At 29.1% G+C, this 27,629-nt stretch overlaps 1 protein-coding gene and 1 long non-coding RNA gene across 9 annotated transcripts; one reads left to right on the plus strand and one right to left on the minus strand.

Annotated features, from left to right (window-relative positions):
* Positions 1–351: 351 nt before the first annotated feature.
* LOC111679178 (AF4/FMR2 family member lilli) lies at positions 352–27,213 on the plus strand. Of its 8 annotated transcripts, none has more exons than XM_046945693.1 (12): positions 1,683–1,902; positions 2,269–2,626; positions 4,488–5,472; positions 19,218–19,965; positions 20,029–22,725; positions 22,792–24,324; positions 24,408–24,982; positions 25,160–25,354; positions 25,515–25,595; positions 25,758–25,923; positions 26,006–26,156; positions 26,626–27,213. In XM_046945693.1, exons 3-12 carry the CDS (start codon positions 5,444–5,446, stop codon positions 26,745–26,747), a joined length of 6,297 nt encoding a protein of 2,098 aa, XP_046801649.1. In that variant the 5' UTR covers positions 1,683–1,902; positions 2,269–2,626; positions 4,488–5,443; the 3' UTR covers positions 26,748–27,213. The 8 variants fall into 8 exon arrangements, with proteins under 8 accessions (XP_046801638.1, XP_046801649.1, XP_046801650.1 ...); XM_046945694.1 differs by lacking the exon at positions 1,683–1,902 and adding an exon at positions 2,074–2,207 and having other exon boundaries at positions 2,378–2,626; XM_046945678.1 differs by lacking the exon at positions 1,683–1,902 and adding an exon at positions 2,078–2,207.
* On the minus strand, positions 1,510–2,035 carry LOC124418691. The gene is made up of 2 exons (XR_006940156.1): positions 1,907–2,035; positions 1,510–1,717 (listed from the first exon to the last, which is right to left on the minus strand). It is a non-coding gene; the product is annotated as an uncharacterized LOC124418691 (long non-coding RNA).
* Positions 27,214–27,629: the final 416 nt, after the last annotated feature.

Consider the following 27,629-nt stretch of genomic DNA (forward strand, 5'->3'; position numbering starts at 1 on the left):
ATCGTACATCGAGTCGTAGCGCCATCTAACGTATATTTTATGAAACTAATTAAAGATTCACCATGACCACACGAATACATGTACTCTTGTTTATACAGACATAAGATGTATATACTTTATGAAATGTGATTGTGAGATAAAATTTTAATAATTATAAAATCGGTTTATTGCATCCTACAGATAACAAAACTGTTTATTTAAACACCATAATCTAATAGTTATCGAACAAAATATAATACAACTATGGAATAAATTACAACCCTGCTTGAATTTTAACAACAAAAGGTAATTTTAGTAAATTGTGTAAAAGCGACCTTTTTCGCCATACGAATTTAAAGCACAAAGAGGAGACATCCAAAAAATAGAAAATGGCGAACTTCGGTTTGATTTTCATTTCGGAATTTCACGTTAATTTTTTTTGTTAAATAAAAATTCTACAAATGAAAAATAATTGCAAATTAGAAAAATGAAACTATTATTCATAAACTTATAAACGCGATTTGAAAACATCGAACAATTGGTGAAAGTGAAAATAACCAAGTGGATTAAGCAAAAAGTGAAAATGAAAATTTTTGGCAAAAATTTCGAGACTTAGAAATTGTCATGAAGTGAACGAACCTCAAAAAGGAGGAATAAGTCAAAAGAAAAAATTAAAAGGCCAAATTAGAAGTCTTTTGTTTTGCAATTAAATAAATTTAACTTTTTTCAAAAAAAAAAATATTTTAAATTGACTTTTTGTGCAATGGTGATTTAATTGTCTCTTTAAGACGATCAGGCAAAAAAATTAACATTTGTTGCTTATTTTTCTAAATGTTTAAAAAGAAATTTCATGACGAATTGTACATAAAGATTCAGTCTACTAAAGTGAGTACAACCTATTAGATATTTTCATGTTTTTAAATATTTAAAAATAAAGTATTTTTCATTTTGGAAGACTTTTTTTTAATTTTTCCTATCCCTTTTGTTTCTCGTATTCACGGCGAAATTTCTTTTTTTTTCGTTTAGTTAGTTGTTTTTGTTTTGCTTAAAAAAAACGGGAAATTCACACGAAAACATAATTTTTGACACTGATGAGATGAAGAGAGAAAAAGATAGTGCATATTTTATATTTACATCTTTTTGCTGTTGTTTTCGTCAATAAGTGGAACAGATTGAAATACCGTAATATTCTTGGGCGATAAGAGGCCTATAGTTCAGAAAGAGATAGTTATATTAGTGATAGATAATGTTTTGGTTTTTTGCAATACTTTCAGTGTTGCATTTAAAATATAAAAAATAAATCGCATTTAATATACTTTTATTTGATAATTATTTTAATTAAAAATTTTGGTTTTTATATTACTGATATTTTCTGTCTACTATATAATTATTTACATATAGATGTATGAGAATATGTCAATAAACAATATTATTTATTATGTGTTCTGTATGAACGGAGTTTGTTATATTACTTCGGAATTATTTTGATTTTATTTAATTATAAATCAAATATTTAAAGTAATCTAACTATTAATGTTTGCGTTTTTATTCGCATATTTTACTTTATTTTTATTTTATTTAATTTTTTACATCACTTTATTTCTCTCGTACACTGACAGTTTGTGAGAGAGCGCAGAAGAAAATTTTCGATAGACTTCAAAGTCATCAAAAGAAGTAGTTTTAGTTTTCGTACATGAAAGTTGCTCGTCTTACGCGTTGTTTAACAAAATTAAAAAATCTAAAAAATTATAAAAAATAAGTAATTATTGTTCAAATGAAATTACAGTGTAGTAAATATGTGATAATAGAAATTAAGAAGTGAAATATGCCATTTATTTAATGAAATTGAAAATGTGAATTGTGATTTCAATTGCTATAAAAATGTATAGGCGAGCACCACGGAAAGAGAATTAATTAAAACAAGTACCTATAAAATCCCAATTTCCATTACGCGAAAAAGTATAATAAAATATACTTATCTTGTTTCGATTAAATTATTTTTGTTCGTGTTTGGTTTTCTACATTTGTTAAAATACTTCTTAACTTTTAATTTACTGCCCCCTCTTCGGACAGATTATAGTAAAAAATCGTCATCATCTGCTTGAAAAAACATTGTCGTCGTTTGTTTTTTGTAGTGTCGTATATTTTTCGGTTGTTGCTGTATTAATTCTTTTCATTTCTTCTTTTTTCTCTATATTTCCTATACGTGTGTGTGCCGGGCTCTTTTCGTATGTATTTTTCACTACTCTTCTAATACTATTTTGCAATAAAAAATCATTTTTTATTCAGTTTTTTTTTCTACACCCTGACTTACCCCCCTTTAAACGCCTTAAAATAATAATAACAGCAACAATAAAAAATAACAACAACGCCTTCGTTATCATTCGTGTATATGCAGCAGCAGATTTTTATTAAGCACCATTAGTTTAGCAGAGAGTATCCATAAAAAAAAACAAAAAAAACAAAATAAAATATAAAAAATGAAAATAAAATAAATAAGACAAATATCTGTATATTTGGCGCTCAGCAACAAATCGAAAAATTAGTTTATTAAAAAAGCACATAATAATTACAGCAACAAGAAAATAATAAATTAATTGTTAATTATTTTTAAAAGCATCATATTAAATAATACACAAATAACAAGGTACATATTTACATATAGTCACATTTATTTAATCCAATTCATATTTAAATAGGCATTTATATTTTTTATACTTTTTGTTTACTTTATTTTTTCGTAATTCTATATGTTGTTCTCTTTCTTTTGTGAATGTTTTATTATAATTTCTTATTACTGGTAAATTTCATTTCACTGACGTCGTTGGACCAAAGATCAATAAGCAGTAAATCATAGTACATTGTATTTTCAATCAATAAAATATTTACTTTTACGTTCTCCTAATGATTTGTCCATCCATGATTTTCAAAATTCTTCAAAACAAAATTCGATATATTACATACTATAATGATCGTTGGATCTCCGCTTTGGAACGACCCGATTCTCTATCGGCCAAAGATTGTCAACTCAGCAACAGCTGTATCAACAGGAAGTTTTTTCCCCAGGGAAGAACATCCAGTTGCAGCCAACCTGTTACAACAACAATACCTTAATGATCGATCAAATTAAAAAAATATTTGTATTAGTATGAATATGTACAGTATTGTTTTTGTGAATGTTTTATTATAATTTCTTATTACTGGTAAATTTCATTTCACTGACGTCGTTGGACCAAAGATCAATAAGCAGTAAATCATAGTACATTGTATTTTCAATCAATAAAATATTTACTTTTACGTTCTCCTAATGATTTGTCCATCCATGATTTTCAAAATTCTTCAAAACAAAATTCGATATATTACATACTATAATGATCGTTGGATCTCCGCTTTGGAACGACCCGATTCTCTATCGGCCAAAGATTGTCAACTCAGCAACAGCTGTATCAACAGGAAGTTTTTTCCCCAGGGAAGAACATCCAGTTGCAGCCAACCTGTTACAACAACAATACCTTAATGATCGATCAAATTAAAAAAATATTTGTATTAGTATGAATATGTACAGTATTTTTCGAAACCTAAGCAACTTTTTTGCCATTGTATACAAAGTGCTATATTTTCCATTTCGATGTGAGTTACAAAAAATAATAACTGAATTACCTCCATAAATAGCTGTTCGAAACTGAAGCAACTTTTTGATCTTCTAATGAAAATCGTTGGTCCTTTTGAGTTCCAAACACCTTTATGGAATAGATTAGTTACTCAAAAGGACCAAAGATTTTCATTAGAAGATCAAAAGGTTGCTTTAGTTTCGAACAGCTATTTATGGAGTTAATTTAGTTATTATTTTCTTGTAACTCACAGCAATGTCGACATATATTTTTGTTGTTATTATAATGTTATTATTATCTGTTATATAATTTTGAATAAATCAATTAAAATAGAAAATATAGCACTTTGTATACAATGCCAATAAAAGTTGCTTAGGTTTCGAATAATACTGTATATATTTTTAATAATTTTGTTCAATTTCCTTGTATATTTAGAATTCTTTAAGTTATTAGAGCATTTAAAAACCAAAAACGAAAACCGATTAACTATTTGAAAACCGACCTATAACTTCTATATAGATTTTATGTTAAATTTGTAGGTTATGTGGGACTTCTATAAATAGTTAATTACACTTAATAACCATTGCCCGATGCAAAGAAATAAATTTCGAGGAACATCCTTTAATGCTAATTAATTTTTTAGAATTTTTATATGAAGAATGTAGATACGTATGTAGATCCTAATCGTTCTATTAAGAAATTCTTCATTTCTAGAAAATAACAGTATTTAACGTTGTTAAAGTTTAAATAATATAGAAGTTATTTAAGTACATGACCCAATTTCTTTTAAAGAATGAAATGAAAAGTTATTGTTACACCACACAACATATATATATATACTAAATTCTATGTATTTAACATTAATTTAATTAATTGATTTCTTTTTTTTCGTTTCAGCTGCAATATATAAACTTATTTAAAATTTAAAGTTCTAAATAAATAAAATCTGTAAATAAAAGCCAATTCCAAAAATTATGAACACAACAGTAAATAGTTGCCTAAAAATAAGCAATAAAATAAAATAAAAAAATATGAAAAAATATTAGTAATGTTAACAAAAACTACATAATAAAAAATAAAAATAATATATTTTCATTCAAAAAGTCGCAAAAATATTTTAAGAATAAAAAAATATTTAACCAAGTGCTTACTTATGTAAAATTTAACTAAAAATATTAATTATAAACAAATAAAAAAATATTTCTTTTTTTTGTTTTCGATTTGAATGTAGTTAACATTGAGCAATTTTTCTTTGAGACGCTTTTGTAGCATTATATATAATTAATATAATATTTACAATAAATATTAATTAAAAAGTAAAAATAATCATCATTATTACTAAAGAAAAATAAAAATAAATCGATTTAATAAAAACAAATACAATTTTTAATAATTGTACTATATACTTTAAAACAACGGAAATTGGTAAATATCATAGAAAACATACTTATAACTAGAATAAAAACTATAACTGCAAATATAAAAAATATTAATAATAATATATAGTATAATAATAATAATAAAATTCATAAATCTTTTCTATTGTAAAAATAATTAGTACTACCAAACCATATTATAATTTCTACCAATTAATCACTCAAATAATATTAATATAAAAAAATAGTTTAAACTTTTTGAGAAAAAGTTCAGAAAAATAGTGTCTTTGACAAAACATTACTTCGCCATTAATGTAAAATCACTTAACTATTTTGAATAAAAGCAGTGGCAGCTCCAGCAAAGAATAACCCAAGCAGGCAAACAATCAACTAAAACTTCTCTACAAACCAAAAATCTAACAATATGTCTATTTGTTATGCGAGATATTAGTAAAAAGTTTACTAAAACCAAATGCCATGGATATGAAAAAAATATCAAAACCACGGTAAGAATTTTATTTATTAATTCATCGATTTCAAAAATTAAACATAAATACATATATTAAAAAAATATATATTAATTTTACAAAAATAATTTATATCTAAGTTTGGAAATATAATTAGCAATTCATTCGGATAAATCGGTTATAAATGGGCCCTATTGAAAAGTATACCAGTTATATATATACATATATTATCAATAAATGACCATTGTTAGTATGTATAATATAAATATAAAAAGCGCACACACACTCCTCCTTAAGTCAAATCTAACTAAAAGACATACATAAAATTTCCTTCCGTTTATCCTTCCGTATACACTTAACATAACATCCGCTATTACTGTGGGTGGCTTCAGTTGTGGATGTTATTGGGGAGTTCTAGTCAAGTGACTATGTTGTAAAGCAATAATGAAACTAGAAAAATAGAATAAACATAAAGTAAACAAAAGCTAGAAGATGAAAATAAGTACATAAACAATATTACAACAGCTGGTAAGGAGTTGAAGTGCTCGTCAAGGAACAGTGGGAGTGGTAAAAGTATAAATTAGAAAAAGTAAAGTTATGTTTGTGTGTGCATTGGATTGTTCTAATGTTGTTGCCAGTTAAAAATATCAACCTGAATACAGACTAGTGCTGTCAATTTAATAAGGAAGACTTAAGTGAACAACAACAGATATCCATGGTGTTTTCAAAGGACTAATTTTTTGTGTTTTCTAGTCTATATTCTATATAGGGATATTCAAAGCAATGTAAAAAGGAATAAGCAAATGTTGTTTTGTAGCTTTTGTGCGATGATAAGAATATTAAAATTTTATATTTTTTGTGTTAGCCAATTTAAAATTTCAATAATTTTAATAACAAACATATATTATGTAAAATCTGAACCTGAATGTATTTTAAAATGAAAAATATATTACAATATTTATATATACATATATTAAAGCATAACGACATTATTTTGCTAATAACCGATTCGAATATGACTAAATGGTAACCATAAATAAAAGTATTTTAGTTAATCACACGAGTTACAACGATTTTGCTCAGAATACAAAACTTTTGACTCTAAATCCAGAAATATATTGTTCTTAAAGAAAAAAATTCTACAAAGGGTTAATTTCGGAAAATCTATTAACTACAGTTTTAGTTATTTTTTATATACACAATGTTATGGGTGTTGACCACTACACTTTTGATACTAGTTGATAGCAGACTTTTTCTAAATAACAGAAATGAGCGTTGTTCTTTTACTCCGTTCGCATACCTTTGAAAACTTGCAACGAGAATGTAAAGAGTGGTAGAATGACATTTCGTTGATAGATAATTTTGAGGTTTTACTGGATATTTTTCTCCTAGTGAAAGAAGTTCAAATCCAAACATGGTTTGTTAACTTTTAGACTCCATAAATTTATAACAAAAATTTTATGTATTTTCAATTGTTATAACTATAAGTAGATTCTTTACCCTAAAATATGTCAGTATATATTTTGAAACATTATATTAAATAGAGAAAGTGAAATGTTGTGTTTAAACAAACAATTGACTAGAGAAAAAAAGAGAAACAGAAGAAAACACAATAACTAATATTATATATTTCATTAATACTATACTAGTGTGTTGATATAATTAATTTCGTTGGTAAATGAAAGTGTAGATGAGAAGAAGAAACAGATTATGTAAAGAAGTAAAACTCATTATTAATTAATATATTAATTTATTATATTGAAAACATTTAAACTTTTCGATAGTAAGTATTAGGTTTTTATACCCTACACCACTTTAGTGGGGAGGTTATATTGGGTTTGTGCTGATGTTTGTAACATACAAAAACATTCGTCCTACACCTATTTTCTAAGTCGATTATGCTATGTCCGTCCGTCTGGCTGGCTGCCCAATGTTATTTATATTGATGGATAAAATCGGTCCATTATTTCGCTTAGCCGCCATACAACCGTACCTTCCGATTAGGGCCTTTGGGCTGATAATTAAGCTAAATGTTCTATTATGTCAACAAAAGTCGGCAAAATTTACCTTTATCGGGCCTCATTTGACAATATCCCGCATACAAACTCCCTTCAGAAAATGACTTGAAGGTCAAAATACATATATAAACTTTAATAAAACGTTTAAATTCTTTATAAATTTGCTTTGAAGTAGATGTGAATTCCTTTACCAACATTTATTAGGATATGGCCATATTTTCCTTACTCCCCTTGAGCCCTCTTGTAAAAAAATTCTTTTTTTTTGCCAAAAATAAGTAAAAATTTTCCGGAATAATGTTAAGAAAAACAAATCAAATGCTTTATTTTTTTAAATAATTTCCATTTTTAACATACTGACTGATGTAGGGTATCAAATGGTCGGCTATGCCAGACTATACATTCATACTTGTTTTATTTCCCATTATTGATGCTGGAACTTAAGTAAAAGACTTTGGAATAATATCGGTTCAAATTTGAAATATAAATTTGGCAATTATTGCGATAAAAACTTTTAGAATCTTGAATATTTGTATAACATAACTTTTGGATTTTTTTGTTTTCTTTATATCATTATTTTCTCTTTAACGTTTCAATGACTTCTGATGGCTTAAATATAACAAGAAATAATGCAAATACATATTTGCACGTAATTTATGTATATTTCTTTATCTACACATTTCTGAAGTTCGACGTTTAAAAAAATATTCGTCAGATTATTTTGAATATGTATCTAAAAAACTTACAATGCAAAATAATTAAAACATATTAATGAATTTATATTTTTTAAATAGTTTCATTTGATCAAATATTGTCAGAAAAACTGGTTTCGGTCATACTTTAAAATTATGGGTGTTGTTGGTTTTTGTTTGTTTGCTCGTTTGCATTTAGTTGTTACTTTACGTCATTTAACGTGTTTTGTTGAAATGTTTTTTGTTTATTTGTTTTTAGCCGCATTTCTCAGTTGTTAAGTATAAACTCAAGTCTTCATCGCAAAGTTGTTTAATTCTGTCTCATGTGCATGATTGATTTGGTTCCTGCCTATATGAGTGACTAGCTTCCGTAATGTATATAAATGTGTAATTCTAGTAAGAAGATAAAATAAAAATAGTTACCCCCATTATCACAATATCTGATTATTTTTTATCTTAAAGTTAAATTGTCACTTAATCTGCAGAATAACATTCGATTAAATGATAACCGGAGGTGAAGTTAACGGGGCTAAATGCCAATAAACACTTTAATTTTGAATTTATTTGGCTTTAAATTCATTAAGTAGAGTACTCCATAAATTTTCATAAATCTATAAATTTTGTTAAAAGAACTGGTGGGTTATAAGTTTTAGTTCCTTTAGTTTTTTATTTGAGTTAATTTTTCTTCAAGGTTTTTGAATTATGTATATGGGCAAGTTCGTGTCAAGTGACCCAACTTATAAAATCGTTTTGGAAAAAACTTATACTAAGATTAGCACTATTAGATAGTAGAACAGACACACATTTTTTTAGTTCTATTGGTCAAGATCAGCCGAAGTAAGAGTTTTGTGGCCATGTAGTGGCATGCAATAAAAATATATTTAACACAAAAACTTTGCTTTTTGATATTTTTTTAATAGATTTTGGATCCTTATAGAGTCAAATTTTATTAATAAATTTAGATTAATATATAATATTTTAAATAATTGAAGAATTTTTATTTTTTCGTATTATTACCAATTAATCTCACTAGTTTTCCAAACTATTTTTTTTATTTACCCACGTTTTGTTTATATGAAAATTTATAATTGTTTATCACGTTTTATAATCTATTATACTCCTTATATCTGGCAACTTTGAATTTTTTTTCGTTTTCAGTATTTAGCATTATTATCGCACTTGTGGTTATGGGCAAAAGAACGAATGTATGCGTGCAATTCTACAACAAAATACAATAACGAAATGTCGAATCTTATATACCCTTCACCATAGTCTGTTTACACATGTTTATTTCTATAAAATTTAAATTTAATTTTTCCAACCCTACAATTATTACTTAAGAAATAACAAAAACAACAACAACTATCTATATGGATCCAGAATATATACTTTTTAGGGACGAAAAATTATATTGTGGAAATTTCAACCGGAATGATAAACGTAAAATAGCAAGAATAATAAGTAAAGTCAATAATAAAAATGTGATATTTCACCACACTATAACCACCCATTAAGCACGCAACATGTGTATTACATTATCAATCTATCTTCTATATACATATATTTATATACACTGTCGGTCAAAACATAAAAGTCACAAATGACATGTTACTTATCTATGGAATAAAATCAATTATTTCTTATAAAAAAATTGAAATACCTATAAATATCACGAAATCTAGATTTTGTATATATAATGATTTTTTATCATATTTAGAATTTTAAACTTTTTTTATTATTTGAGAGTAAAAAATATATTTGAAAAACTTATTGGAATCTATACTTGTCCTGATTATAAATCCTTTGTTTTTAATTATTTTAGTGGGTGTATTTGTTATCAAAACAATAAGAATATCTGATGTATTCATTGGTGTTTGCTTTACGGTTTCTCTTAAGTTTTCGTTTGATTAAAGTTCGGCAAACTGTGTTTAGCTATCTATGATTATTAACTCTCACAACTGCATATTTACTTAAGGTACTGGTTAAAGTGGAACAGGGCATCTTTAGGTGTAAGATTGCATTTCTGAATAAAGATTTGAAGTCGTATAATAAAATACATGAAATAACGAATAGAAATTCATACGAAAGATCTGCTCAGATCAACAAAGAATTGGACAACATCCAAGCGAAATAACAATCTATAAATCCGTTGAAAAACTTAAATCGTTTAATATATAACATATAAGTTATGAAAACTCGTTTAAACCCATATCTCAAGATTCTAGAGGAGTTTGCAAATTTCAAAAGCAGATTCTTATTCTTATTATAATTTTGTTGTGTTATTATAATTTTTTTAATATTCTTTTTCATTCTCGATATCTTTTTAATACTATTGAATTTGGCTTTTGCTAAAGAAACAACAACACATTTGTTTTTAATTGTGTAAAGTTAATAAATTAAAAAAATCTCTAACCATTTCTAAAAAATAGTGTTTGAGTGGAATATTAAAATTTTGAGGCCCTTCTATCTATTCTATTTAGCAGATTAATTTTGTGCATTTATAGTTAAAAAAATGTTTATTTATTGCTTGAAACTTAAAGTGAAATTTACTTATGGTAAATTCTAAAGTTTGAGAATGAGAAAGGAATGAATGGATTGAAAAAATTATGTATTACATTTTGCATTTGTTTCTTTGAAAAAAATTAAATCAATAAAATTGTGAGTCCATTTATAAACTATTCAGAATCGAAAATAAGTTAATATAAAGAAGATCTTTTTTATTCCGTAACAAGTACAACAATTTTATTTTCTTATACGGTAACATATAGTCGAACTTTAGCAACTAATATTTCTTAATGTTTCATTACGTATACATTTTTCTTTCATTCGCAAAAACCTGTTTTATGGATAAGAGGGGAGAGAAATGAAACCAAGAAATTAAATCAAAACACAAATATATTTTGGCACATTGTCAACAAATACTCTTAGTATGTATTATGAAAATACTTTACAGGTGTTGTGTTGTTTTTAAACGGACTTTCTTTTTTCTCTGTTTTGTTTATTTATGCCAGGTAAGCAATACTCATCATTAACAATGTGTGTTGGAGGCCTGCGTTTAGAGTTGCCAATGCCACAAGATTTGTTGCTTATTAAATCACCGAAATAAAGTGTAAATTTTTTATTTGTGTTTATAAATTTTTTGCATTGTGTTCGTTATTGTTATTTCTTTTTTATATTATTTACCACAAAGCTTTAACTTATTCGGTGCTGAACACCGAACCCGAACTTCGTTAAATTTGAAAGTTCGGCCGAATACTTTCTAAGAACTCGCAGAGAAAAAAACATGATTGTAGTCTAAACATATCGTTATTGTATCAATTTTAAAATATCATATTATGATTAAATCCGTCAAAATTTTTATCATGATATTTTTGTATTTATCATATTGTTATACATGATCATAACATGATCCAAGGTGATCAAAATTTTGTTTTAAATATGTATCGAAATGAAAATTAATTTTAGTTTTTGAATTTTACAATACTTATTACGATTCGCAAATTTCGATTTGCCGATTTAAATGAAATTTTGTTTCATAAAAAATTTAAGTATAATTTTATAAAAATACTAGTATTTTTAAGCCTGTTATGAACGTTAGTCATTTCCTAAAGCGAACCTTATAAGGAGGTCATGTCAAAATGTAAACTGATTTTGTCCATTTTGAATACCAATCAAACTGCAATAGTTTAGGTCCTATCGTTCTTTCGAGAGACTGACTGACAGACATGTCTAGATCGTTTGAGAACAAGGATCTAGAAAATTTCAATGTTACAAATAAAATCAAAGATTTATAATCGAATCTAGATAATTCAAATTAAATGTTTCACGTTTCTTAGTTTTTTAATCACTTTCTGATTAAGAGTTTAAATCAGTTTCAAATCAGCCGAAAAAACGAACGGTAAAGGTTGTTCAATTGTATTTGTTTGTATAGTTCGTTCGGGAAAAGCAATCTTTAATTGATTTTATTAAAAGTCAATATTTTTGAAACTGATATTTTCTATAAATGACAATGAATCATTTTTATTGACGGTTTTAGGTACATTCCGTATTGAAAAAGCACAATTTGCGTTGCTAGTTGGTGCTGTGTTAAAATTTAATTCAACATTTCTTTTACCTACTACAATATTTTCTCTCTTTTTTTTTATATTACATATATTTCATTTACTCTTCACAACTTTACACTTATAAGCATTTTAATATACAAACATATATGTATATAGTTTTTGTATTATTTTGAAGTTTATTTTTGTGCCAAAATAAAATCAAACAAAAAGTAAGAAAAAATATGTGAAAAACCTGCCTCAAGGTTAATGCCTTTTTAATTCATTATTTCTTGGGTATGTCTGTGTTTTTGCTACTTTTATTTCTTTTATTGTTCTTATTTGTAAAATGCGTTTTTCAAGAAATGTAAGAAATTTTATTAAGATTTTCACTTTTTATTCGTCTTTTTTTAATTACTTAATTCATTTTATTTTCAGTTTCGTCGCTCTAATTAATACTTTAATTTTTTTATCTCCTCGTCCGACTTATAAGCATTCTTTAAATGAATAAACCTACCTGAACTCCTTTGGACAATTTTTGCTAGGATTAATAGATGAAAAGTTAAAATCATTTGAACAAAACCCTGTATTACCAAAATGTCCAACTTTGACCCCCTCTGCCTTCGGTAGTTCTTGAGCGATAGAGCTGAAAATTTTGTATCTAGACTACTATTCCATAGTACTAACCTTAGAATACATCGATTTTTAAAGTTGGGTCACTTGACATAAATATACATACATATGTGTCTTTGCCGATGTTGATCCATCGTGCATGTCATCCTTATATTTGGGGTTCAGTTTTTAATATAACACTTTAGCTCCCGATTATAAAATTTTCATTTTTAAGTGCATATATATCAATGTACATATATATGTATTATTTCCAAATTCATTGAAAATTATTTATATAAATAGTTAAAGAAAATTAAAATTTTCACACACAACTCAATCACATACATTAACAAAAGTTTTTTGTTTTATTTAAATATGGTTTTGTATTTGTTTTTGTTTCGTCTGCTACTATTATAACTCATTGATTGCATCGATATTGAAATGTTTCTGTTGTACGCAAAAATATCTATTGATACACTTATACAATATAAATGTGTATGTATGTATATATATAAGACAAGGCGGGTTGTGTGTTTATTTGTCAGTTTATTTGTACATTTGTTTTTATTAGGTTGTTAAACATGTGCTCTTATTAATTCTGCTTGTTTGATCTGCAGCCGCCTCCTCTATCATTACACCGTAGTATCTGTGCTCAGACATTAGAGAAAGTATTAATAAAACCTATTTTATAATTTAGCATCTACAACTAATATTGCAGCATAATGCAGCGTTTTTTTTAAATAGGAAAATAATATTAAAAATATAAATACATATATTTGGATGGTTATTTAGTATAAAATTATACCAATATAAAACATATTTATTTTTAAAGCATAGGTCTAATGTAGAAATATTTAAAAACGATTAAAATGAATGATTATCTTCCGTTTAATGTACATACAAACATACAATTTTATATTTTCATTTAAATAGTCTAGTCTTTTCAAATTTAATACAAGTTTTACATACTTTTTAACTTGATCAGTACATTTCAGTAATATGAATTTATTGTACATAATACCTTATGTAAATATAAAAAAAGATAGATTGCTACATAAATAAAGGCATTTTTTTTGTTTAAATGTATACATACATATATTGTTTTTAAAATAATTAGATATATATTTTTTATTTAAAAGCCTCAAAATTCACACTTGACTAATTTCGACAGCAATTTCTATAACAATAACACTATAATCTTATTTATAAATGAGATAAAATAATTTAAATAATGTCAGAATGTATCTTTCAATTTCTTATTAAAGCAACATGTGCATTTTAGTTTGTTTATTGTTATCTTTGTTCGTGTGACAATTTTAATTTAAATGTTTTAAAATTGTTCACATTAGAAGATAAACATAACTTTACAATATACTTTACTGATAAAAATAAGGAAAATAAATAAGAATTTATACAAAAACATTCATGATGGCATAACTGGACTAAGGAAAATTAGATTAAAAATCTATACAAAATTAAAACACATACAAAAATCACATTAGAAAAATAATTAATACGAATCTGAAGAGAAGCAAAAAACAAAATTACACTCAATCATGACTAAAAATCATGTACATATATATATTTATATGTTGTCTGTAATATATTTAAGGCAACAATGTTACTGCTAATAATAAAACAATCACACATAATAGTTTAAATTGTATGTATTTTTCCAATAATATTTGTTGTTTCGAATCATTTAAATGTTTTCTTTTTTGTCTCCCCAATTATTTGTTTTTATAATGCAATGCATTTTATTATACATATACATATTTTTACTATATAAGTACGTATAAAATAATAATCGTTCAGTTAGTTCATATGTTTAAAAAATATCGCGAATGGATGCTACATCAAATATTCACTGTCATAACACATTTGAGTAAATATCTTATTTTTAAATAAATATTTATATTAATATTTGTGGTTTAATAATTTGTATTAATATAAAATTGAATTAAAGAAGTATATATAACTAGAAAAATATACATATTTCCAAAGAAAATAACTATTCACTCTTAATGAATAGCTTATAGAGTACAACAATGTATTAAAAAGTAAGTAACAATGTATTAAAAAGTTACCCTATACAGGAGATATAAATTTAGTTATGCCAAAACGTGGACCGATTTTGCCTATTTTCAATACCAAACAAACCTTATCAGTAGAGAATGTTTATAAAAAATGTTTCAAAATTTCAAGTATCTAGCTCCTTCCGTGAGATCCCTATCGTGATTTCAACAGACAGACGGACATGGCTAGATCGTCTCAGAATTTAATAAGGACCCAGAATATATGTATATACTTTTATGGGTCTTAAGCGAATATTTCGTTGTGTTACAAACGGAATAACAGACACAATATTCCCCCATCTTTTTTGATAGTGAGTATAAAAATACATCTGAAATTTATTTTTAACCCTTACAAGTGTTTTGTTAATACTTTTTCTATTTTCGTTGTACATATTTCATATTTTATTGTGACTATAGAAATAAAAAATTTATGAAAACATTATTTGAACTGATAATAGAGATGGATATAGACGCACTATAAAGATTACTGACTTATTGTCTACTATATATTTTTTTTTGAAATGCTTACAGGTTAACTAGCAGAAAAAGTGATTTGCTTAAAAATATCAACATAAAATACATAACAACAGAACAATGTAAATAATACATGTGTTAAAATGATAAAAAAAAAATCAAATAATAAATGACTAACAACACTCTTTCGACAACTCCAAGTTTAAACTCGCTATTTACGACGATATACAAAATAGATACAAAATTGTGCTTTGCGATACACGTAAATAAGTGTGTCGAAGGTACCATTCGCATACTAGTAAATGAATGAATAAATAAGTAAAACAAAAACAAAGTAAAATAACAGAATACAAAACGCAATAAATAAAACAGGAATGCAAACAAAAATAGATACACAATTTTCAAAGCCAATTTTGATAAGCTCTATTTGAACTAAAATAATTTATATAAAAAACAACTAAGAAATATGAGAGAGACATGGCGGACCGAAAGATACTTTACTTGTTAAAATTAATAAAATATTTTTGAAATATCTGTCATATGGTTAATATTGATATATCTATAAGGGTATAATTAATATGAACGTACATATTTTAATTCTTTAATAGTTAAACAGTTTGCTTCATAAACACTAAAATTTAAGAAACTCTTTTTTATCATTTTAGGTAAGATCTTCAACTTAATATTTGTTCCCCTCTTATAAAAAACTTAAAAAAATTGTATGTAAGTTAAAATTAGTTTCCATTTCTAATACTTTATTTTTAAATTGGCTTTTATTTTATAAACGTTTATATATTAGAGGTGTAAAAAATAGATTTTCTTTCTTTTTTATGCATGATCAGACGTAGCAACATAGGTTGATGTCTGAGCTAAAATGTTGAAGGTACAAGTTGATACGTATTCTCTAAAATTTTACTAAAAATGCGATTTTCCCGAAATCTGCCGAGTTCAAATCTCCGATTAATTGCCTTAATATATAGAATATATAAAAAAGTTATTTTTTTTGTTGAATTTATATCCTGTGAGACACGTTAATGGCCTAGGGGATTTGCAATTTCAAGCAATTTTTGTGTTTTTTGTCTTTCCGAACAGCTTATTCTGCGCACACTGCGGTTCCTTTACAAAATTGTGCAAAATTTAGTACTAAATGGCATCGTTTGAGCAAAAAAATCTATTTTTCCCCTTAAAAATGTACTTTGATAATTTAGAGACTTTGCAGCACCTATTAACGTTACCCTATCAGCCTAATTATAGCCTACACCACTTTAGTGGGGAGGGTATATTAGGTTTGTGCTGATGTTTGTAACGCACAATAATATTAGTCATATACCCACCTTGAAGTATACCAATCGGCTCAGAATCATTTTCTGAGTCGATTTAGCTATGTTCGTCCGTCTGTCCATGTCGCAATTTTGGAGATAATTCAATGAATTTTGGCTCATGATCTTAAATGGTACTGTAGACGAAGCTTAATAGTTAACATCGGTCCATTATTTCACCTAGGCCCCATAGAACTAAACCCGCAAAATATGACTTTTAAGTTAATAATTACGTTTAATATATTCGTATCTCGGCAAAAACCTGCAAAACCATGTTCTATACTAGTCTTGATGACCCTGATGAACTTTATAATTATAGGGCCTGATTTGACCCCAGCCCCTCTAAAAAGCCCCCATCAAAATTTTCCTTAAATATCCACAGTTTTATTAAACTATAAATGGCTTTAGTATATCTGAGGCAAGGTACTAAATTACATTTTATTCGTATACAGGTGTAGGTATATAGGCTATAACTTATTATTTATTTTTTGCATGACATAGTTTTACAACACAAAGAACAATCCAGAAAAGGGGGACGGGCAAGCATTCTAATGTACATATATGTACGGTGGTTTCCTGGTTTAACGGATATTAAGTTTAGCGAATTCTCAATTTAACGGAAGGGAAACTGTTTCCATTATATACCTATATATCATATTTATAAGTTAACAATAATGTTAATTTTACCAAATTTTAATATTCTTTCATAAAATTTTTAATTTTAGATTGATTCTAAAATTAATAACCAATTTCTATATACATACATATTCCACAGTATAAATAAATGGTCAAACAATTTGTTGGTGCATTTAAAAATATAAAAAATAAATACTTCCTATTTTCCATTACCCTATTTTTATTTTTGAATCATAGAAACTTTCTTTTTGATTAAACGAATTTTTCGTTTTTACACAAAGGCCTGACATCTTTGTTTAACCGGAAAATTAAAAAAAATGTACAGCATTTTATTATTTCTGGAATTTAAGGCTATACATGTGTCATACCAAAATTAGACTTTTATCACTTTGTATGTTGGGTAAAAAAATAGTATACTTCTTCTACATACTTTTTGACCTCTCTATAATATAGATATAGCCCTAATGTACGCAGTACATTTTTTTTTGATTTAGAGATGTGCGTGATTATAAGTACTTGTACATACATATGTATATTTAACGGAAACCAAAGTCTTAAGTAATAACCCTTAATCTGTCCTTCAGCATATTATTTCAAGAACAAATCCTTGATTTTTTATTCCTATTTCGTATAGAATTTCTTATGAATATTGCATTTTAGCAAATTTTTATTCTATTCTTTTTATATATATTTATTTTTGTACTTTTCTTTTTGCCTCCTTTCAGGTTTAACAGCAATAATTGTTATAAACAAACAAAACCAAAAGACTTACTTATTTTCGCACGATTTCAATATAATGCTTCATTTATCATAAAAAACAAAAATATTTGCAATAAAATAAATGAGAAAAAACTACTAATAAAATAAAAAATACTTAATAGTAATTATAATCATTCAGTGAATAAAATAATTAAAAATGTTTTTTAATTCAATGATCTTTAAATGCATGTGATAGTTAATTTTACTCTATAAAAATAATGAAAATTAACTCCAAAATACAATATCAACATCTGGAAATGAAATCCACTTATAAATGTTCCAATTATTACAAAAACTATAACTTATTAACACTTTATCAATCTACAACGAAGAAAATGATAAAGTTTAAAAAGTGATCACTGATCAATAAATAATCGCATGTAAATATTTTTCTTTTCAAAAGAATATACAACAAAATATTGCTTTCCATTTAATTTTTGTGACTCAAAAAATTATTTGCGAATTTTCATCAGCTTATTTTTTGACAATTGTTTTGTACTAAAAACAATAACTTACACAACAACAGCTTTAATTAAAAACCAGCATACTATTATTAAATAGAACCGCGACTTTGCCTAGACCAACTACAAATAAAGTATGTATTATATATTGTTTTGCTTTTTTTCCTAATTTTCGTATATGTCTTTATCTGTTTTGTTTTTGTGTTTTACGTTGTTGCTTTAAATATATATACATGTATTAGGATAAGTTTAAATGATATAATTAACATAAGTAAAATCTAATATTAATATTCTTTTAAGCCGCCTTATTAAATATAAATGTATTTTTAAATAGACGCCATGCCCTTCTAGAAATTATATTAACACCATAGTTGACTTATAATTGTATGTATCGGTACATAAATCCATTGATTCAAATTTTATATGCGTCGGTTGATATTTTACCATAACCCATACATAGTAATAACGGCGTAATTTTTTATGTGTTTGTATTTGAATATGAAATTAAAATTTTGTCCGGTTATTATGTGGAGTCCTCAAAAAAATATATGTAAATGTGTAGAAAAGTTTCGTTTGAATATAACTAATGTCCATTGCACCTCATTTCAAAGTTGGAATTTTGTTTCTATATTTATTTATATGTCACTGATGTTATGTTTATATTTTAAATTTATACTTTTCTCTATTTTATATTTGTTTAGCATGGATGACTATGAATATGAGAGGAAACAAAGAAGGGAACGTGAAAAATCTGAAAGGCAACAAGTTCAAACATCATCATCTAATCGGGAGGTAGCACTTTTTTCTGAACCTCGTCGTGTGAATCCGTCCGAAGATGATGATAAAATTTCGGCTAAATTGGGAGATTATTCGAAGGCCAGAGATTTTATTAATCTTTACACGGTGGGAATATCGAATTCGGGTCATAGGCATATGCCGGCTAATGCTGTTTTACCAGGTATAGTGCCAACAAGTTCTCCGCTACCAAATGTAAGTTCTGGTGTGGCGACGTCTGCATCGTCAACAGGTTCCTCCTCATCGTCGTCATCGCAGCGTTTGCTTCCACCTCCACCACCACAAACTCAGCAACAATCACAACAGCCACCACATCACTATCAGCAGCAACAGCAACAATTACGACAAACGCCTTATGTTAAACAGGCTGATAATAAACCGCCTTATAATGGCCGAGGGGGATATCCAGGACAACCAGTAAATCGTTTGAGTAGTGGAATGGCACCACCTAAGGGACCACCATCCGGTTCATTACTGCCACCTGCCACAACACACATGCCAAATGGGCGCCAATCAACATCGTCAGCCACTTCCGTTGAGAAATCATATCTAGGACCACCTACAGCATCGTCAAACTCGTCATCGGCGACACACAATGGTCGCTTTTCCCAACCATCAATACCAAAACAACGCCAAAAACCATTACCACCAGAGGTAAGTTTTATTTTAATATTTTTTTCTTCGACATAATATTAATATTTGGATTTTCTTTTTTAGAACGACATCAAAGAAATAATTAATCATGTTACCAATACATTTTGTCCTCCAAAGATGTTAACTGGCATTGATGCAACACCGCACAATACTTTAATGGAGAATTATAATCTCAGTGAAAAGAATAAACACAAGTATTCCTTTGATATTTTAGCTAAAACAAGTATAGTCGAGCCTTTGGATTCTCCGCCTCGTAAGCAAATGCCAGCACCTAGATGTGTGCCTCCTTTATCAGCTACATCAACAACACAGATGCCTTCTTCAAAATCAGTCCCCTCCTCCGCCCCCACCTCATCATCTTCCACTTATATAGCCCCTGCCACCAACACAACCGCTACAGTCGGTCATCTTACATCATCTACCTCTTCCTCCTCTGGGCAGTCTTCATCGTCAATAAGCAATGCTGCCATAACATCACCTACAGTGCCACATTCTCCTATCTTATCTCGGCCATCAAAAGAGCCAATGATAAAACCCTTAAAAACAGAAAAGCCAACTCCGCCACCAATAGAGAAGCAGAATTCAACTCTGGAAAATGATTTGGAACTTTCTGACTCGGACGATGATCGCAAAAAGCAAAATCGTTCCACAGTGAATTCGAGTGACAGTTCACCATCAGATTCAAGCGAGTCCGGAAGTGATTCCTCAAGAAGTGAACCTCAGCAACAAGCTACAATACCCGCCCCTCACCAGCTTATTAGCCAGCAGCAACAAATGACGGTGGTATTACCAACCAAAAAGAAATTAGGATCAGGCTCAGCTGGTACAATTCCTGGTAGCATTAGTAGTTGCAGCTCAGGGCTGGGCTCTTCTGCACCTCCTTCAGGAGGTTCGTCATCGTCGTCCTCCAATAAGACGCCATCGCCTTCAAATACTACCAAATGGCAGCTAAGCAGATATTTCAACAAGGCCCCTTTACATCAGACACCAACACAAGATGTTGTATCTCCATCCACCACTTCGATTGTAAACACCGTGAATTCTATGAATGTTGCCAATCTCAATATGCCCATTACACTTCGAGGAGGAGCTCAAATTATACCTGAACCTCCCCAGCATGTGGCGAATATTAAAAATGAGTCGATGTTAGAGGATGTTGATGATGATCAAAATGATGGCAATGAGATTGAAGACGAAAGCTTACATAGAAGAAATAGAGGTACTAATAAAGGTGAAACATTCCCCCATCCGGCATTTCCATCGCGGAAAGCACCAGCTGGTCTCTCAGTCACCCCACTTTCTCCGATGTTGAGCGATATTAAAAAAGAAATTTCCACGCCTCATGGGAGTATGGGAGTAAACCAACAGCAGGTGCCCATTTTAAATGCCTCGGAATTTGTATCAATACCTTCTTCACACATAAAACACGAATCGATGTCAATAGCTGGAGGACATACCACTATTACTTCCTATAGCGGCGATGTCATTGAAGGTTTATCAAATCTATCCTCTGATACTAATACAAGTGATGACGAAAGATTGCCTGTGAGGGGACCCACGGGTACACTACAAATTCCAGGTGTCCCAGCAGCTATAACAGCTTTGCCTCGCTCCCCACCAATGGTGCAAAAGACACAGATGTTAAATTCTGTTACTATGATACGGATAAATAATATTAATTCATCTCCGACTGCACATTTAAGTCGACCACCTCCGCCTCAATCCAGAGCTAAAAAACCCAGAAAAAAACTGAAACAGCAAACTAGTGCCACAGTAGCAACAGATACCAGTGATGAGGAACCAGATGACTTAACAAAACGTTTAGTTAGTCCGGCATCTAGTTGCACAACTAGTGGAATTACAAGTGGAGTTGTGGCTGGTCCCAAAAAAGGACGAGGAAGACCACGTAAGACTACTCCCAACCAAAGTGGAAACATAAGTTCAGCATCGTCAGCCTCGGCATCTGCTAAAGGACCAACATTAACCGCCAAAAAAGATATCAATAAGAAACCCGCCTCTACTACGAATGCAGCCACAGCAACCGCTCGAAGAAGAGCTTCTCGACTAAACTCATCAAATTCTTCTGCTCAAGACCTTAATTCTACCACCCCTACTAAACAGACAATTGTACAAGCTCCGATAGAACTAATACAAACAACACAGGTAACAACGCCAACGGTTTCTGTTAAAGAACAAATACATACTGCAAACGCCACTAGCGACGATTCATCATCTTCAACTGAGTCATCAACGTGTTCTATGTCAAAATCATCTTCGTCTATTTCGGATTCGGATGTAGAAGAAACAACCAACAAACAACATATAATAACTAACACTTCGTCATCGGAAGACGAAGGAACAAAACCAAAGGACAGTGCAAAATCTAGGACGTCTGGATCTGGGGAGCATAAACCCGCACCACCAAAGCGAATAGTAAAAAAGTTAAATACCCGAAAATCGTCGCTTGAAGATTTATCAGCCCCCTTACCGGCATCTACAAAGCCTCATGATATGTCAATGTCCTCCTCATCTTCTTCATCATCATCTGAATCGTCAGCAGAAGATTTTAGTCACCTTCCCAATGCTTCAACTTTAACAGGAGGGTCTTCACAACAAACCGCTACCTCTATTGGTGCAGGTAGTTCTTCCCAACGTTCTGCGAATCATCAATCACCGCATAAAGTGGCAAGTGCCTTTTTTTCGGAATCGAGTGGTGAGGAACGTTCTGATTCAGATTCAGGCGAGCCTCGAAAGGAAAAGGTAATATGTTCAGAGACATTGTACTATCTTTAAGAAATTTCTATTAATTACATTTTTTATATTTAGAAACTAAAACGTGATAAACCAAAAAGTGATAAAAATAAAATAAGTACGCTGACCCGTATATTTAAATCGTCAAATGAGGGAGGTGCTAAAAAGCAGGGCCAAGTTCTTATAGTAGACCAGTCAGAAGACCAACAACAACAGCAAATGCACCAACAACAGAAGCATATATCTCCAGCGTTAAGACTGTCTCAAGAAAATCTGTCCGCAGTACATAGTTCCCTACAAAATACTCCAACAGCACAATCTCCACGTTTGACACCTGGTGGTCATATGAGATCACCACGTTCTTTAAACATGACTCCTCTTACATCTCAGGTTTTAGCAGCTGGTGCAATGGTATCACATCGCACACCTGATCGTAGTACGTCGAGTGCCGAAAGAAAGTTACAACAACGTATAAAAACGCCAACCAGAACGCCTACTCGCACGCCACCAACCACGAGGACACCAACTCCAACGCCTGCAGTCGCAGCTACATTGCATCATCCAAACCCTTCTCCCTCACCATCATCAACGACGCCTTCTCATATTCATCAACAACACATAGCTCTTTTACAACCTCCGCCACCAACTTCCTTAATATGTAAAATTGATCTCTCTAGATTGTTGAATGTACCCGAGGAGTGGCAAACAAATGCATATCGTTTGTATGGCCATGCTCCTGGCCATCAGCAAAATCATTTGACACCAAGCGCTGGACGCACTCCAATATATGGTCATGAAACAATACTCAACGCTGACCTGCAGTCTTGCAACAACCAAATGCGACAGAAATCCACATCAAGTGGTAATATCAGTGGTGGTGGTAGTGGTAGTGCGACTCCTAGAAGTACGGGCAATCGAACCCCAATACAAATTGCCTCCACAATCTCATCAGCCTCCGAAAGAGAACTTTCTCACTCAAGAGAAAATCTCAACGACCTGGCCAAAGAAAATTGTAATTCTGGTCGATTGAGTAGTCGTTCAACAGATGGCAGCATATGTGGTGGCGGTTCAACGCCAAAGGAACATTTGCTACCTCCCAATGGCTACAATTCTGCTGCAACAATGATTAGAGGTTATAATTCCCCTAATCCTACATTGAGTGGAGTAAAACTGTTGACCGGTGTTAAACATGAACAAATTATAAAACATGAACCTGATTCAGAATATTCCTGCAATGAAACTAAATTTAAAAGTGATTCTTCTACAGATCCAGCACTCATAAAGCAAGAACTTTTAATACTCAAACAAGACTATAAACCCAGTGATCTGTCGGAAAAGTCATCACTGTGCTCACCTAATGACTTACCCATGGAACCTAAACCACGGCGTAAACGCAGTACCAGCTCAAGTTCCAGTCCTTACAAAGAGAAAAAACGGAAAAAGGAAAAAGACTTAAATGCAATTGCGTTAACCGAAAAAGAGAAATTGGTTGTCGGCGCTAGTGACATTGTTAAAGAAAAGGAAATTGCAAATGATTCTTTAAAAGGAAAGGAACCCATTGCGACGGAAGATTGTTTAACGAATACAAACGGACAACAGCAGACACAGGTATTGAAAACTAAATGGCGCATTATTTTTTATAGATTTTTTTTAATTGTTTTTGTATTTGTTTTTATTTTATATTTTCAAAGGAACAACAATTTTCTCATACAAATCATGATCGGTTATTAATGGAGAATAAATTTCAGCAACAGCAAAGCACTGATAAATCAAATAGTCATAATAACAATAATAGCAGCAAAACAACAAACAATGTCTCAAACACTGCCAGTCCTGCGCATTTACAAACTACAAACAACCATTCAACCACAATCGCCTCAACCAATATGCCACCACCAGCCAATGTAGGACTGATACCAACTGTTACACAAACTCCTCAACCAGCAGCTACATGCTTAAAGAATGTTCAAGCTTCAGCACCTACTACATCTATGCCTTCAGTAGCTTCCTCATCATCGTCGCCCGCCGCAATAGCAGGAGCTTCAAATTCAACAACAACAGAAGCCGTGTCAGCAGCTGCATCAACCACTCAACCTCAAGTTATCTATCGTTCCTACTTTGAACGAGATGATGATGCTTTGAGTGAGGAAATCAGGTTTGTTGCGGAATCATTTATTGATTATTCGAATTCCTCTACCTACTCCTCCAACAACAACAACACTACCAACTCCTCCGTTACGGCCAAATTTCAAAATTTATTGCAAATGTAAACCAACTGTTTTATGTTAATTTAACACATTTTTCTTTTTTAACCCCTTTAATTTCATTTCAACATTTACAAAGTTAACATTAAACAGTTAACAAAAATATTATCTTGTGTGTAAAACGATCTGCACTCCATGTATATTAATGAAAACTGTTTTAAATAATTTTCCATTTGCAGCAAGGACGGTAAGTTTTTGCAAGAGGCTGTTCATCGCAAGCATGCGGCAGATCGTGAGCAGAACACTTTCAATCAAGTGACTTTATACTTAGAGGCTGTGGTTTACTTTCTCCTGTCTGGCGCTGCCATGGAACAACATAGTCGTTCTGAAGATGCAGCTTGGACTATGTACAAGGATACCTTGTCATTAATTAAGTGAGTAATGTGCAAATATTTATTAATTTAATTAATAACATGCAATGAATGCTTTATAAATTTTACATACATACCTACATTATTAAAAATAAAAAAAAGTTTTTTGCTGTAGTTCAGTTTTAAAGTCATAATTATTCTTTTTCTTTAATTTTAATTGCAGATTCATATCTTCTAAATTTAGACATTTACAAGTTTCTTCAGCGAACCAACACGATACTCACAATAAAGTTGCTATATTAAGGTGAGATAAAATTAATTTTAATTATTTATTAATGCTATTTATGTCACCATTTTTGTTTAAAATTTGGACACACGACGCGAATATCGTCGTCATTTGTAATTTGTTTATTATGATTCATATATTTTAATATAATCTTCTATCATTTAAATTTACTTTATATAGTCTTCGTTGCCAGTCTTTGATCTCTTTAAAGTTGTTTAAACTTAAAAGAAATTTTTGTCGGCAAATCAACAACATTTGTTCGGATTTCTTTAAATCGGGTAAAGGCGATATTATTAATGGCAATACGCCTTCATCAATTTCACCTTCTAATTCGGTAGGTTCACAGGTGAGTTTTATTTTATATTTATTTTAGGACAATTGATAAATATTAACTTATAACGTGTTGTATTTATTTATTTCAACTTTAGGGTTCTGGTTCCAATACTCCACCCGGTAAAATAGTGCCTCAAGATATACACTCAGCTTTATGTCAGCAAAACCAATATTTTACTTATTTATCTAGTAGTCATGAATTATGGGATCAAGCCGATCGCTTAGTTAGACAAGGGAATCACACCGGTAAGTCGTAAGACTTTTTAGATTTTTATTGTCCAAATTTATATATTTATATATAGTACGATTTAGAGGTATATTAGAATTGTGCGATCACCAAAACAACATTTTTTTTGTTTTGGTAAGCTCTTTTTCTAAACGTTGTAGTCATAAGTAATCATGCGAAAAAATTTTAAAATTCAAACTCCTACAAAGGGAGTTAGTAACTATATTAAAAAATATGTATAAGGGCTCAGTTATATAAAAAATAAAAAATTAAAAAAATAATATTGTAATTCGCCAAAACTACAGAATAGGTTAAAAAATGAGAATTATAAATCAGTTAAGGATTAAAGATAAAGGAGTAGGGAACAAATTGGAGAAATATTTTTGAAGTAAACTTTTAAAATTAATATTATTTATTTCTTGAACAAAATTTGTATACATTAAATAAAAACATCTATTTATTTATTGACTTATTGGTTTCTTATTTCAGATTTCTTTATTGCATTGGACCATGAAAATGGTCCTTTGACGTTGCACAGCAATGTTTATGAAGTCTTTCGTTATGTCCAGGCTGGTTTGAAAAAACTGAAAGATGAAATGCTTATACAATAATAAAAAAATGTTTGCAAATATTTCTTGCATGTTGTCTTACAATATTGTAACAAAAATTCACTTTTTTATATATACACAACAAAACAAACACTAGTTAACATCACTTCTTAACTTATTGAGTTTTTATAATATTATTTAATAATCGAATCAATAAGTAAATAAAAGATTTTCAACTTTTCTTAGGGTATCTAAAATATAATTCTGTGCTTTTTGTTATTGCTAAACAAATAAGAAAAATCAATTTCCTAGATAAGTCATTATTATTGTTACATATACATACATTTATAATTAAGTAAATAAACACAGCAAGAAACTTATCTTCAATAACATTAAAGGGTTATTACATTTTATTAATAAAATTTAATTATTCTGAATATAATTGAACTTTAGACTTTTATAGAATGACATGTTAAAACTTTTATTTAAAAATAAAAAAATCATAAAATTTTATTTATAAAGTCATAAATATTTTTAATAACTGAATCATTTAGAACTATGCTTTTTTAAGAAAATATATGCTCAAAAAACTATGTTAAATATGCATACAATATACATATATCAATATATTTTATTTTAATTTTTAAGTTTTTTTTAATGAATTGTTATTTTCTTTTTAATTAATAAATTAATTACTCTAAAGGGGGGTTTCTTTTAAATTAGTTAATTTAAAAAAAAAAAGAAATAGTTAAATCTTTAAAAAGAAAAAGAAAGCTTTTAGAAAATTCCTTTGTTAATAAGTTTTTCTTAAGTTTGTATTGAAATTAAGTCAATATATAATGTATAATTATTATTTGTAAAATTAATATCAATAACGCATAAATTATTATAAATTTAAAATAATTATTATTTATCACTTTATTCTCCTTATATATAATTTTTCAT

This window comes from Lucilia cuprina, chromosome 2 (genome assembly GCF_022045245.1).
Source record: "Lucilia cuprina isolate Lc7/37 chromosome 2, ASM2204524v1, whole genome shotgun sequence".
NCBI lineage: Eukaryota > Metazoa > Arthropoda > Insecta > Diptera > Calliphoridae > Lucilia > Lucilia cuprina.